The 13,902-nt window shown below is 37.0% G+C and overlaps 1 protein-coding gene across 5 annotated transcripts in view; it reads left to right on the top strand.

Annotated features, from left to right (window-relative positions):
- The window catches only part of LOC144956297 (phosphatidate phosphatase LPIN3-like), a 31,288-nt gene that overhangs the window by 16,423 nt on the left and 963 nt on the right, over positions 1–13,902 (top strand). For all 5 annotated transcript variants that reach the window (XM_078886785.1, XM_078886788.1, XM_078886784.1 and 2 more), the window contains exons 10-15: positions 3,516–3,723; positions 4,486–4,634; positions 5,091–5,330; positions 6,109–6,217; positions 6,674–6,777; positions 7,901–13,902. The exon at positions 7,901–13,902 is cut by the window's right edge and continues 963 nt beyond it. In XM_078886785.1, the coding sequence (XP_078742911.1) occupies positions 3,516–3,723; positions 4,486–4,634; positions 5,091–5,330; positions 6,109–6,217; positions 6,674–6,777; positions 7,901–8,072 (982 nt within the window). In that variant the 3' untranslated portion in view covers positions 8,073–13,902. The remainder of the gene's footprint in view (positions 1–3,515; positions 3,724–4,485; positions 4,635–5,090; positions 5,331–6,108; positions 6,218–6,673; positions 6,778–7,900) is intronic.

Raw genomic sequence — 13,902 nt, 5'->3', positions numbered from 1 at the left:
GGTTTTATGTGACGGTCTGCCCAAGGATACGATTACTGCTCTCTCTGAAAAATATCCAGTGCCAGCAAATTGCTCTAGACTAGAGGTTGTCCAATGCAATGAGGAGGTTTTTAAACAGATATCCCCTGCCTCTAGAATGAGGGACGCATCCTTGCAGAAAGTGCAGGTATCGCTTATGAAAGGCATTACTGCTGTTTGCAGGGCTATGGAGATGGTGAAAGGAGATAACAAAGAAGTACAGGAAAATATTTCGGATGGAGTCGCTTTGCTCACCAATGCCTCTCATAGTTTGGATATTTATAGAAGACAGTCACTTCGCGGTGAAATTAGAGATGACCTCAACGCTCTCTGTACCGCTTCCTATCCTGTTAGTGACAAGTTATTTGGGAGCAACATTAAAGATAAGATTAAAGACATGAACGATTCTATTCGAGTGGCAAAAACCACAAGGAGATTTTCCCCGTACCCGTCCCATGGCCAGAAAAGGTTTCCTTTTTTAGGCAAAGGTCAACCATGGAAAGGTCAAGGAGGGGGGACAAACACCTTTCGGGGGAATACAAGGACATGGAACAACCACAAACAACACCACAAGCAACACACATTCAAAAGGAGGAATTAAAGGATAAGGTAACCCATTTGCATGGGGGCAGAACTAAATTATTTATATCTACTTGGAAAATGTATACCTCTGATCCTTTTATTATTCAATGTATTTCTGGATGTGCAATTGATTTTTTGTCCCCTCCTGTTCAAATGAAACCAGCTCATACTATCCAATTTAAACAGGATGAAAAGTTAGCTTTACAGGAGATGATAATACAATATGAAAGGGATGGTGTTATCCAGAAATGTACACCGGAGGAGGGTGATTTTGTTAATAATGTTTTCCTTAGGGAGAAACGTGCTATACCCGGTGAGCAGAGGAAAAAGTATCGAATGATATTAAATGTAAAACATCTCAACTCCTTTGTGCGTTATCGCCATTTTAAGTATATAACTTTGATAGATATATTAAAGTTTCAGTTCAATCTTTTATTGAATTAGAATGGTGGAAGTCTGAAGGCGTCCACAGTAAGAAACGATTACATATAGATAACCCTTCTTTTGTGATGAGAACTGATGCTTCAGGTCATGGCTATGGAGCAATTATGAATGATGTTGCCACACAGGGTATGTGGACGGAAGAAGAGCAGATGGATCACATCAACGTTCTAGAAATAAAAGCAGTTTATTTAGGACTTCAATCTTTGTGCAAAGATATTTCCAATTGTCACATTCGGGTAGAAGTAGATAATATGACAGCTGTTTCTTACATTAATAACATGGGGGGAACCCATTCAGTTAAATGCAATGACATCACACGAGAGTTAATTTTATGGTGCAAAACCAGGGGAATATGGATTTCAGCATGTCATATTCCCGGAGTGGAAAATACCATTGCTGATGATTATAGTAGAAAATTATCTATTCATACTGAGTGGTCGCTTAATCGAGCAGAGTTCAATAAGCTTTGTGATCATTTTGGAAATCCAGAAATTGATCTTTTTGCTTCTAGAACCAATTTTCTTATTCCCAAATATATGTCGTTATATCCTGACCCATCTGCCTGTGCCATTAATGCCTTTTATCATTTATGGGCTGGATTTGTGTATTTATTCCCTCCATTCAATATGATCCCCAGGGCTCTACAAAAGATACAACAAGACAAAGTATCGCGAGCGTTGGTGATAGCACCAATTTGGCAAACACAGACTTGGTTCCCCAAACTTATGACTATGCTGATAGCGCCCCCGGTCCATCTAAAAGCCTCAAAACACCTATTGACATTGGCATCAGACAGGGCAGCTGTGCACCCTTTGTATCCAAAACTAAAGTTGATGGCTTGTCTCTTATCAGGGCAAAAATCCGGAAACAAGGAGTTTCCAAGCACGCCTTAAAAATAATTATGAAAAGTTGGCGTCGCAACACCCAAAAACAGTACAATAGTTACTTACTGAAATTTATCCAGTTTTGTGATGCTGATGGGGTGGACCCTATGAGTAAAAATGTTCAGACTACTATAGCTTTTTTGACAATATTATTTCAATCTGGATTGGGATACAGTGCCATCAATACAGCGAGGTCAGCAGTGTCAACATTGAACGAGACCGGTTCAGATCCGCTAGTGTGTAGATTTATGAAAGGTGTATTTCATTCTCGACCCACTCGTGCCCGTTACACTACTGTTTGGGACATATCTACTGTGTTAAATTATTTAAGATCACTTTCCCCTGCTCGTGATCTTAACCTTTTTATGTTAGGAGCCAAACTTCTTATGCTATGTGCTCTTGTTACGGGACATAGGTGCCAATCATTTCATGCCATGACTATTGAATCATCTTGTTTATCTATTCATGATAGCAAAGCTATATTCCATATTAGTAAATTGCTTAAACATAACTCGCCTTCTAATCCTCAAACAATTATTACACTCCATGCATTTAATGAGGACAGGCGGATTTGTGTTATGACATATCTACGAGCATACTTGAAACGGACTAGACCACTTCGATCTTCTAATAAATTGTTTATTAGCACCCTTAGCCCTCACTTAGGAGTCTCCAAGGATACACTGTCACGTTGGATTAGACTTATCCTAACCAAGTCAGGAGTGGATACTAACATATTTAAAGCACACAGCACACGATCAGCATCTTGTTCTTCAGCAGCTAAGGGTGTAGATATATGGCATGTACTTAATACGGCAGGATGGAAAAGGGAGTCTACCTTTGCTCGATTCTATAAAAAGCCCATTGAATCTCATTCGGAATCTTTTGCAAATTCAGTACTATCCTCAAAACCTGCCCTGCTTTGAAATCTCCAAGTGGCTCCTATCAGCATTAAAGTAGACGGAATAATTAAAAAATTATACGAGTCTTACCTTGGGAAGACGAAGTATGATGATAATTATTCCGTCTCTTAATGCTGAAGGAGTCAATTGCCCTTCCCTCCCTTGCCCTTACTATTAATATGATTATAATTCTATATTGAGTATTATTGTTGTTTTTCGGTGAAATTGTGCTATATATTACACATGTGTAACCTATCGCGGGATAAGTTCATAGAGTACTTAGTTTAGTTGTGTATTATCATTACTACACACTTGTTGTGGGCAGCTTTTTCGGAGTTTAATAGTGATCACGTGACGCAGCGCTTCCTCCAATTGACTCCTTCAGCATTAAGAGACGGAATAATTATCATCATACTTCGTCTTCCCAAGGTAAGACTCGTATAATTTTTTAATTATTATTATTATTATTATTATTATTATTATTATTATTATTATTATTATTATTATTATTATTATTATTATTATTATTATTATTATTATTATTATTATTATCCTTGGAATTCTGTATCCTCTAGTTAAAAGCCTTATCCACATGATGACTCATTCACTGTCTGTACATTTGATGACTCATTCACTGTCTGTACATTTGATGACTCATTCACTGTCTGTACATTTTCCCCTACAGGAGAGTTGGCTCAGAAGAAAACACGTCCACAGAGACTGACACGGACAACTCTGAGAGGGACATGTCCAAGTTGTCTCCCCCTTTGCCCCCTCAGAGGCCGACCATGTACCTGGGGGAGACTGGACCCAGTGCTATGGACGACCACAGCGGCAAGAAATTGAAGAAAGAAAAATACCTGAAAACGCTGCGTCTCACCTCTGAGCAAATTGTAAGTTTACTTTTGATGTGAAATTACTTATCAGGGTTTTTTTTTTTCCTTCAGAGCAATTCGGCCCATGGAGCCAGAGTTTATCCCGGTTTCTGTAGTGTGAAATGGACAATAGCCATTGCTTGCTACCCTTTGGATAGGACGCTAGTCTATCGCAAAGTATACTTTCCACCAGATCTAACAGAGCCAGCTACCCAATCAATGTTGGGTGGACAGGGGGTCAGAAAAAAATCTTTACTGCACCCGGGATCAAACTCAGTCCCTTTGTGCATAAAGCATGCTCTACCAATTGTGCTTATCGAGGGTGTCAGATTCTTGTCTGTGCAAGCTCCATGTGGAATCAATTTATATTTTTTGTAGCTTACATTAACCCTCTCCTGACCAACTATAGGAAAGTCGTGACAATCTTTACGAAAACAGCCAACATTTTTATCATTCACATTTCTTGTGCACATCATCAAATTTGAAGAGATATTGTAGATATAGTTATGAGAAGTGAATGCTGTGTTGTAGGGCTTAATCATAGATGGCATTTACGCATTCCTTTTGAGTTAGAGTCTGAATATTTAATTTTTTTACGTGGGTGTGGGTGGGGGTGACATTTTGTTGGAAATCTGACAAATGGTCATTAAGGATGAATAAACATTTCTTGCTTTCTTTACTTTCTGTCTCCAATTTTTTAAAAGATTCCAAATAATTCAGCCAGATTAATGATGATGTGGATGATTCTCTATTCTATTTCCGTCTTCCTTTTCCCTGCAGGATAAAATGAACCTGAAGGCCGGCCACAATGAGATTTCCTTCTCAGTGACGACCCAGTATCAGGGGACGGCTAGATGTGTGTCCCATGTCTACCTGTGGAATTACGATGACAAAATTGTCATCTCAGACATCGACGGGACCATCACCAAGTAAGTGTGTTTCATTGATAATATAGTCTAATAACGTGCGGCTATGTGGTCTTGTGGTAAGACACTTGCTTTCGGATCGGAAGGTCTTGGGTTCGAGCCTCTCTCTGCACATAGTTTAGTCCTTGGAAAAGACTCTTTACTCACATTCTCTCACTGTACTCGGGGTGTAAAATGAGTACCTGGCCATCAACAACGTTGTCTCTATTGGAAAAATGTATTATTGCCTAACAGGCGTCATTTCCCGTCCTACATGTTAAGTGTTGCTGTTGGCCAGGGACCCCTTGTGAAGGGCTTTGAACACGTTTTGTGGATATTGCGCTTTATAAAAGCTCATTTATTTATTTATTTATTTATTTATTTTTTACCTTGCTTAAACTCAACCAATCTTTCTGGTCCAGTCAGCACTGTTGGCTTTGTCAGTTTACTATTATTTGATTCTATTTTGCTCATTCTCAGGTCAGACGTCTTGGGTCAGATCCTCCCCATCATGGGCAGGGACTGGTCTCAATCTGGGGTCGCCCAGCTCTTCACCCGCATCCATGAAAACGGTTACAAGCTCATCTACCTGTCGGCCAGGGCCATCGGCCAGTCGCGGAGCACCAAGGACTTGCTCAAGAATATAAAACAGGGAGGGGTGGTACTCCCAGATGGCCCCGTGTTCCTCAATCCGACGTCTTTATTCAGTGCTTTCCATCGGTAAGGCTTGCTGGAATCAATTATAGAGTAATTTGGAGCCATTAGGAGTTAATCCCGGTTTCTAAAGTGTGAAACTGACAATAGTAATTGCTTGCTAACCTTTGAAACGGATCCTTGTCTATTGCAAAGTACTTCCCACCAGATCATACAGACCTAGCTACCCAATCACTGTTAGGTGGACAGCTGGGGGGAGTCAGAAAGAAATCCTGGTTTTACCTGGGATTGATGTCAGTCCCTTTGAGTGTGAAGCTCGTGCTCTACTGCAATCATTTTCAAAGACTTTTTTTCCCCCAAGTTTGTCGTTATTAAAATAGTGATATCACTCAGATCTTTGTTAAAATTGTGTTTGATGAAAAGTTCTTCACAATGACCTAGTTCTTTCAACTTGTATTATTGCTAAGTCATTTTTACCAAGAAATTAATTACAGATTTGTGACTACAAACTGGTATTGAAATTAAATTCCTCATTTCCGTCATTTTCATGTGACATGAATATATTTACATTTTTTTTCTGACATGATTGATTTGATTTTTTACAAGATTTGTTGATTAATTTGAAGGCGACAGGAAAAATAGATTTCTATATCGTATGTTATAATGTATGCGAAGATGGCAATTTAGTAGAAATTGGATCAACTGTCGATTAGATTAATATAGCGAGTTTTACATGAAAAGAGACGATTATAATTTAACATTGAATTTTTCCATTTATTGTTAGTCAATGAATTTAGAATGGTGGATGTTGATAGGTTGATTTTAATTTCTCTTTCAAACGCAGAGAGGTAATTCTAAAGAATCCAGAGGAATTTAAAATCAGTTGTCTGAAGGATATCGGGGACATGTTTCCATCTTCCCCGTTCTATGCTGGCTTTGGAAACAAAGTCAATGTAAGTGGATAGTATTATTGTTGTTGTTGTTATTATTATTGTCGTCGTTATTATTTTTAAAAAAATATTATTATCATCATGATCATCATTATTATTGTTATTATTATTATTATTGTTATTATTATTATTATTATTATTATTATTATTATTATTATTATTATTATTATTATTATTATTATTATTATTGATTTCTTTATTTTCCTTTTTTTTTATAATTATCATTTTATATTTTTTTCATTTTCTGGAATTGAGGTCAATTTTTTTATTTGTTTTTATTTTTGTTTTGAGTCAAATGGAAGACCAGAAATAAACAGTATTTTTTTAAGATTAAAACTTTTCAGCCATTTTAAAATTTTTATTTGGATTCTTGAATGTTTCATTGTTATAATCAGAATATTAATTTTTTACTCCAATGAGGTCTCAAACTAGAATTATTTCCCCTTTCTATTTGTACAGGATGTTGTCGCCTACCGAGCGTTGGACATTCCAAACTTCCGAATCTTCACAGTTAATCCTCAGGGTCAGCTGAGGCATGATCTCTCTCTCACCTTCTTGTCTTCGTAAGTAGATTTCATATTTGACTCTACATTTATCATGAAAATGTTTGGTGATTGAAGATCAAAGGAAACAAATAAAGATGGGGACTACCCGCCGCGTTGTGTGGCCTTGAGCAAGTCACCTAGCCTTAGCTCACTTTACGGCGCTGCACTGCGGCTGACGCCTGGGTCATTCCAGTCTTCCCTTGGAATAGACACTAAAGAAAAATTTCCCCTTAGGGATGAATAAAGGGAATTTATTTATTTTATTTATTTATAAGTATTGAATTGTAAAGCTTCAGTTGAAACACTAAGGACGAATGAGGTATCTCATTCAATCCTTATCTTTATTTTTTTCTCTACATTTATAGCATGTTGATCTACTGGGATAAGTTGTCTGCAAAAAATCAATCTAATATTTTTACAAAATAAAAATTGCACCCTTCTGTGTGGCAATGTTTGATACCGTTGTCTATGTATTCCATGGAGGAATATAGATAAACTATGAAACAATCGTCTGCTGTTAACAGGAATCACCCATGTTGTCCAAGATTTTAAAATTGGAGGTTGATAATCTTACATGAGGAAAAAAAAAAGAGTCCCTGAAGCGGAGCTTGAACCTGGTATCTTCCAGGTCACGGTGCAATGCCTTGACCGCTCAGCCACTTTTCTCTGTTTTCCAACATGCTTCCATCTTTGTCTTGGGATAAGATTACTTGGTTTTAAGAGTTTAGGGAGATGATATTTTTTGTCTTGTAAATCATCTCTCTGTTATGTACTGTATTGTGTTTTTTTTACATATATATGATTTGGAAACATTTGAGTGTATTCCTCTAAGTAGGGACCTGTGCTTGTGTCTGGATGAGACTTTTAGGTGATCTCAAACTAAGTACTTTGATGGCGTGCTCTTTAAATTTACATCTGTTTCCTATTCAAACAAATTTCCCTTTGTCTATCTTTTCTTGCGTGCTTTAATTATAATTCTAGAACTTTTTACTATCCCATTTTCTTCCTTTTTACTGGCGCTGATATGACCTTAATGTGTTGCAAGCGCCATAAAACCCTTAAAAACAAGAACAATATGATGTTTACCTATTAAAACCCTGAAGACAATTTCACTCTTTTCTATTTTGATTTGTCATTCCAGCTACAGCGGCATGTCCGACATTGTGGACCACTTTTTCCCATCCCTGGACTACGTGGACCGTGGCACCAACACCATCTACAACCCAGTCAACTACTGGCGCAAGCCCATCCCTCAACTCTCCACAGAAGAACTCTCTCTGCTCTCGGTTACGACAAACACGTCGGCCAAATGACTAGGCCGCAGTGGGAGGCTAGTCGGGCCACGAGTTGAAAGAGGAGAACAACCTTTTTCATCTTCTTCTAGATCTCCCACCAGGTTTCAGATTCGAAATAGGCAAAGAACTGTCAGTGAAAACGAAAGTAGTGACAGTAGTCGTAAGAACGGAAGTTGGAGGATGAGAAACAGGAAGTGGAACAGTGATAACGACGATGATAGAAAAATTGAAACCGATGTCGAGGAGGGGAATAGTAGTAGTAGGAGGAAGAGAGTTGGACTGGCTGAAAGAGTCGGTGGTTTGTTGATTGGAATGGCAGGAAGGGGAAGTGGTGATGAGATGGGCTTTGAAAGTAAGAGGCGTGCCAGTAAAGTCTACGAATATTTGGGAGAAGAGGACGCCTTTGATTTGATGTTTGATATGGGTAGTTTTAGTAGTATAGGTAATGAGAGGAAAGAGAACAAGAAGGAAGTTACGAGCTTGGAGTTCAATATGCGAGACAGTCCTCTCATTCCAGCTCATTGTGGTGGTGGCGGCGGCGTGGTGAATACTGTGATAGGGAAAGATAAACAAGATAATTCTGACACTGTGAATGGCGTCACTGACAGTAATAATAACTGTCATGCTGATGAAGGTGTTAATTCCAGTAAGACGACGGATAAGACTTTGAATAGAGACCATTTGATTTCTCTTCGTAAGGAAAAGTGTCTAGGAAAATTCTATGCTGACGACGTTGATGGACTTAATAATCTAAACAAAGGAGAGAGTTGTGTTAATTGTAAGGATAATTTTGTAAACAAAGCTTTATGTGATAAAGACATTTCCAGTGGGACCACAACGGGTATTTGTCAAATCAACTGTGGTGCCATAGATGCTGTCAATAAAACAGCCATCCACCCCTACGGAGGTATCGAAAGAGCCATGACTGGATTCCGAAATGCAATTCTTCCCCAAAACATGAATCGGAGGAAACAGTCATTAAGATCCTCGGTTCAAAAATTGTTTCGAGGTCGAAGTGATAGCGGGATCAATTTTGTGAGGTCGAGGACCAATAGTTTTAAGAGTTGGAGTGGGAAAGGTGCTCACCGCTCAAGGTCCAATTCCCAGACTCAATGGGACATTACTGCTAATGTGTATACTAATGTGAATAATAATATTAATGTGGACGCTGACGAGTACGACAGTGACAGTTCCTTCCATTCTATGTATTCCTATCACAACGACATCATCAGTTTGGGAGACGAACGACCACGACGAAGATCTAGTCAAGACTCGGTGTACGACTGGGACTCTGAATTCATCAACGAATGCCAACTTCCCGACGTTGATGGATTCTGGGACTGCGATGAGGAGGAGGAGATTGGAAGCGACAACACGAGTTTGGTGTTTAGTGATCCCCTTGATCCCGGTGATTCTATGGACTCGGATGTCAAGTTTTATGAACCAGAACTTACAACCTGTGAATCATCTCCCTTGTTGTCATCTACATCATCATCATCATCATCATCATTTTATATTCCATGTCAATCAGCACCAATTACATCATCATCATCATCATCTATCATTCGATGTCAATCAGCGCCAATCATATCATCATCATCTATCACATCACCATTATCTATAGATGTGACCCAATGCGATTCAAGACAGCCATCCAAACCGGTTCATATTTCTGCCTTTAACAATAAAGATAAATCATTGTCAAATTATAATTCTCATCTCACCCCACGACCTCCACCACCTCCTCCACCCCCATCTCCAAGAATGGATCGCTGTAATTATAATTATCCTCTTTCATCATCATCGTCGTCATCATCCACCTATCCCAGGAAAGATGAATCTGGTTACCCAGTTATTTCTCTATTCGACCGGTCTCTAAACTTTTGGTTGTTTGAAATTGATTGATGACAGTTGACAGGAGATCTCACAAAAATAGCTGTTATTTACACTCTAAGAAAAAACATGTATTTAAAATTTGGCCAGAAAACTTGTCCTTCAAATATCGATTGATTAAAAGGACCTTCAACTTGGAAAAATCTCTCAAACCTGGGACTTCAAGGAAGACTTTTTTTAAAGTCAAGTTTGAGAGTTTTTGCCAAGATGAGAGTCATTTTAATCTATCGATATTTGTCGAACGAGTTTTGTGGCTAAAATTATTAATTCATGATTTTTTAGAGTAAGGCAGTGGTTTGGTGAAGAAGATTTTTTGAACCAAATCATTCCTTGTTTGTTTTTTTTTGGTTTTTTTGAAGTTGTTCAACTTATTTCAGTTGAATATATCTGATAGGACAACAGTGGATCAGATGAATGGGACGAGATATTGAAATGAAGTTTATATGGAATTTTCCTCGGTGTTTTCTATTGAGTCATTTCCATCAATTCTGCCAAATGTTTTCATATTTATTTCCAACAGGGTCTCATCATCCAATCATCCCATCATCATCAAAACATCATGTTGATTCACTAAGCCAGTTTGAATTCATATCAAAATTACCGCAACAGCATCCATACCAAGGTGTTGCATCCATTACTGTGTTTTGTAAATAAGTTTGTTTTATTCTTTGTTTTTGTTACATTCATACTTAAAAAATGCCAGATACAAACGAGCTGCTAAACTCCCATAGAAATGTTTTGTGTTCCGACAAAGCATTGTTTATTAACCACTGCAGCACAATGACTATACACTGCTAACATTTCTATACGACATCATTCTTTGTTACTTTGTTTACTTTTGGGCATTTAAATCTCTGAAAAGTGAAGAAAAATACAGAATTTACTATGTGGCCCTTAGTCTCCAAACAGGTTTATGTCGATGTGACCCAAGATGCAAATAGTTGATTGCGAATTAAAATTGACAAGAGATTTAAAATTTTAATTTTTGTTGGTCAAAGAAGTTTTATATTTATTCTACTGTTTTCTGCAAAAAACATGTATTTAAAATTTTGGCCAAAGAACCCGTCCTTCAAATATCCATGGATTAAAATGACCCTCATCATCTTGGTAACAACTGCCAAACCTGGGACTTCAAGGAAGACTTGGCAAATCCCAGGTTTGAGAGTTTTTACCAAGATGAGGGTCATTTTGATTGATGGATATTTGAAGGACGAGTTTTGTGGCCAAATTTTAAAATTTTGGTTGCTTTTTTTTTTTTTTCCCCCACAGTACTGCAATTTTTTGTGGTCATTAAAACATAAAAACTTAATTCAAGTCTCCTATTTCAAACCACCAATTCAATTTGATGCATCGAAATCGTCCCGATGTAATAAATTACCCTGACGTAATGAATCGAATCGCCGTGACGTAACAAATCATTGGGACGTATTAAATCACCCCGACATAGTAAGACTGTTTGAAGACCTTGGGCCACAGAATGCAAGTGTTCTCTTCTATATTTACAAACCTGCCTTTTTTCTTGAAAGACAAGTTCATCTCAACATGAAGTTTGTTTACCCAGTTATGTGTTGTAGCCAATTGGACATTTGTTTGTTCATCAGATAAAACATTACCATCAAATGAAATCTATACTTTACTTCTACTAACCCCCCGCCTCTCCCTCATCTGAAGAAACAATTTTTTCCCTCTCAAACTGAGGTTTATATTCTTCATCAATTTTATACTGTTCCTGTGGGAGATGATGCAAAATTGGAACTTCCTTCTGTTCTATGGCCATGTTTGATCTCCAAATGACGGAAAGGTCAATTTGTCATTTGTCTGCACTTGTGTTGTTGCTAATATCGTCACAGCACTTGTTGTTGCTGATATCGCCACAACATTTCTTGTTGCTGATATCGTCATAGCACTTGTTGGTGAAATTTGAATTCACATCTCAGTTTATTTGAAGAAAATGGAGGGAGAGAAAAAATAAAAAAGAAAAGAGATAGACGAAGGGGAGACAATAAGTTAAGATTTTTATGTTTTAAAAAAAAATTGTTAAAATTAAACTATATGTTGATTTCTATTCCAGTGGCTTTAATTGTTTTAACATTTGTTGTCATTTCTGCCTCACAAAATTTCAATATTTTTTTCCCCTGTGTTTTGATTAAAATTTGTTATAATTCCTCTTATGTGAGAAATCCTTTATATATTACAATACTAAGTATTTTTTTAAAATGTTGAGCGTGATAAAATATCTGAATCTTTGAGTGTCAACTATTTTGACATCTTAACCAGAGTCCTATTTATAATGGCTACTTCTGTGTTGTTTTTTTTTGTAAAAACAAAATTATCTGGCCGTGTTATCTTACTCAAGTCAAAGTGATACTAGGTTGCTAGAAGCTGTGGACTGTAAAAAGTATAAACACAAATGAAGGTAATAGCTTTGATATAATGAAACAAATATCAAATACGGAATGTTTCGGGCTCAAACCCTTCTCAACTGGCAATACAAAATAATGAAAACATAAATCCATTATTTATAAAACTAGATCAACCACAATCTGTCGTCGATCTTTTTTTAAAATTTATTAATAATGTGTTTATTGTTTTCATTGTTTTTTGTTGTTGGCTGAAAAAGGTTTTGATCCTGAAAATTCTATGTTTGGCATTTGTCCATTTTTTAAGCTGTTATGTCTTTGATGAAATTTTTTCTGTCGTATTATTTTTTCGTTGCTAATTTTTTCCAGTAATTCGAGAAGGTGCCGTGTATTTCAGAATTCAACTTTCTGTCTGCTCTGTCAGAACTCAAAATTGTTTCCATTCATAAAACCAGGAGGTCATTATTGAATTGAATTGAAAAATGCCCAAAAGAACTGTTTGCATCTATTCAGACTTGACCTCATAAAGCCTGGGTCACGGAGCCCTCTCTTTCTCAGCAGTTGTGTAATTACGTCATCAATTTTTGTGCAGATCATTAAGCATGATTGATGACTCATGATCGTGTATTTATGGATTTTTAATGTATCCTTATGTCACAATAGACCAAAATAAAATAAAATTGGGGTTTAATAATGCATCCATTTCTGTGTTTCCTCATCAAGAGTGGATAGAAAAGGTCATTGTACCACAGCTGAAGGGTTTGTTTGGTTGTTGTTGTTGTTGCCATATGTGAGAATATTTTGCCAAAACTGTATTTGTTTGTAAATTGTATTTTCTGGCTGTGAAACTATTTCTGCCATTCTCTGGAAAAAAAAAACACATTTATTTAAAATTTTGGCCATAAAACTCGTCCTTTAAATATCGATGGATTAAAATGACCCTCATCTTGTCAAAAACTTTCAAACCTGGTACTTCATAGTAAAGTCTCAGGTTTGAGAGTTTTTCACAAGATGAGAGTTTTGATGTATCTTTGACTTTCCTACTTAGAAAAACGGAGACTATAAATAATGTCTTTCTATAGCCAGTGATTTGATTATAAAATGATATTGGTGTGTTTTATGTGGAAATGTTACCATAAGCAGCTTTTGGACAGGACCTCGTAAATAATGCAGTGCCAATTTTTATAACAAGCTGCAATGACATATTTATCTACTTATTGCATAATGTATTAAAACCAAAGTGCACATGTGAGCAGGTCTGAGAATCGAATGCAATAATGGGCCTGATTTAACTGACAATATTTTGCATTGGTTTTGAGAGTATTTCTATTACAACAATGAGGCCAAATCAATTTGGGTTATCAGACCTGCAAATAAGTATACATCGATGAAAACAAACAGATGATAACATTGTGTGGTTAGAAGTCTTTCATAGTCAATCTTATCGTTGGTTATTTATTACTATGTTTGTCAAAATTAACTTTTAGGTGACTAAATCTTCACAACAATAGAATTCAGACATTACTGTAGCCTGAGTGGTCCTACCATTGGTAATTTGGAGAGGGAAAATCAATGCCATTTACATTTGGATTTGG

This window comes from Berghia stephanieae, chromosome 11 (assembly GCF_034508935.2).
Source record: "Berghia stephanieae isolate SIO BIC M18660-M18661 chromosome 11, UCSD_Bste_1.3, whole genome shotgun sequence".
Classification (NCBI taxonomy): domain Eukaryota; kingdom Metazoa; phylum Mollusca; class Gastropoda; order Nudibranchia; family Aeolidiidae; genus Berghia; species Berghia stephanieae.
This window is presented reverse-complemented; position numbering and strand designations above follow the sequence as displayed.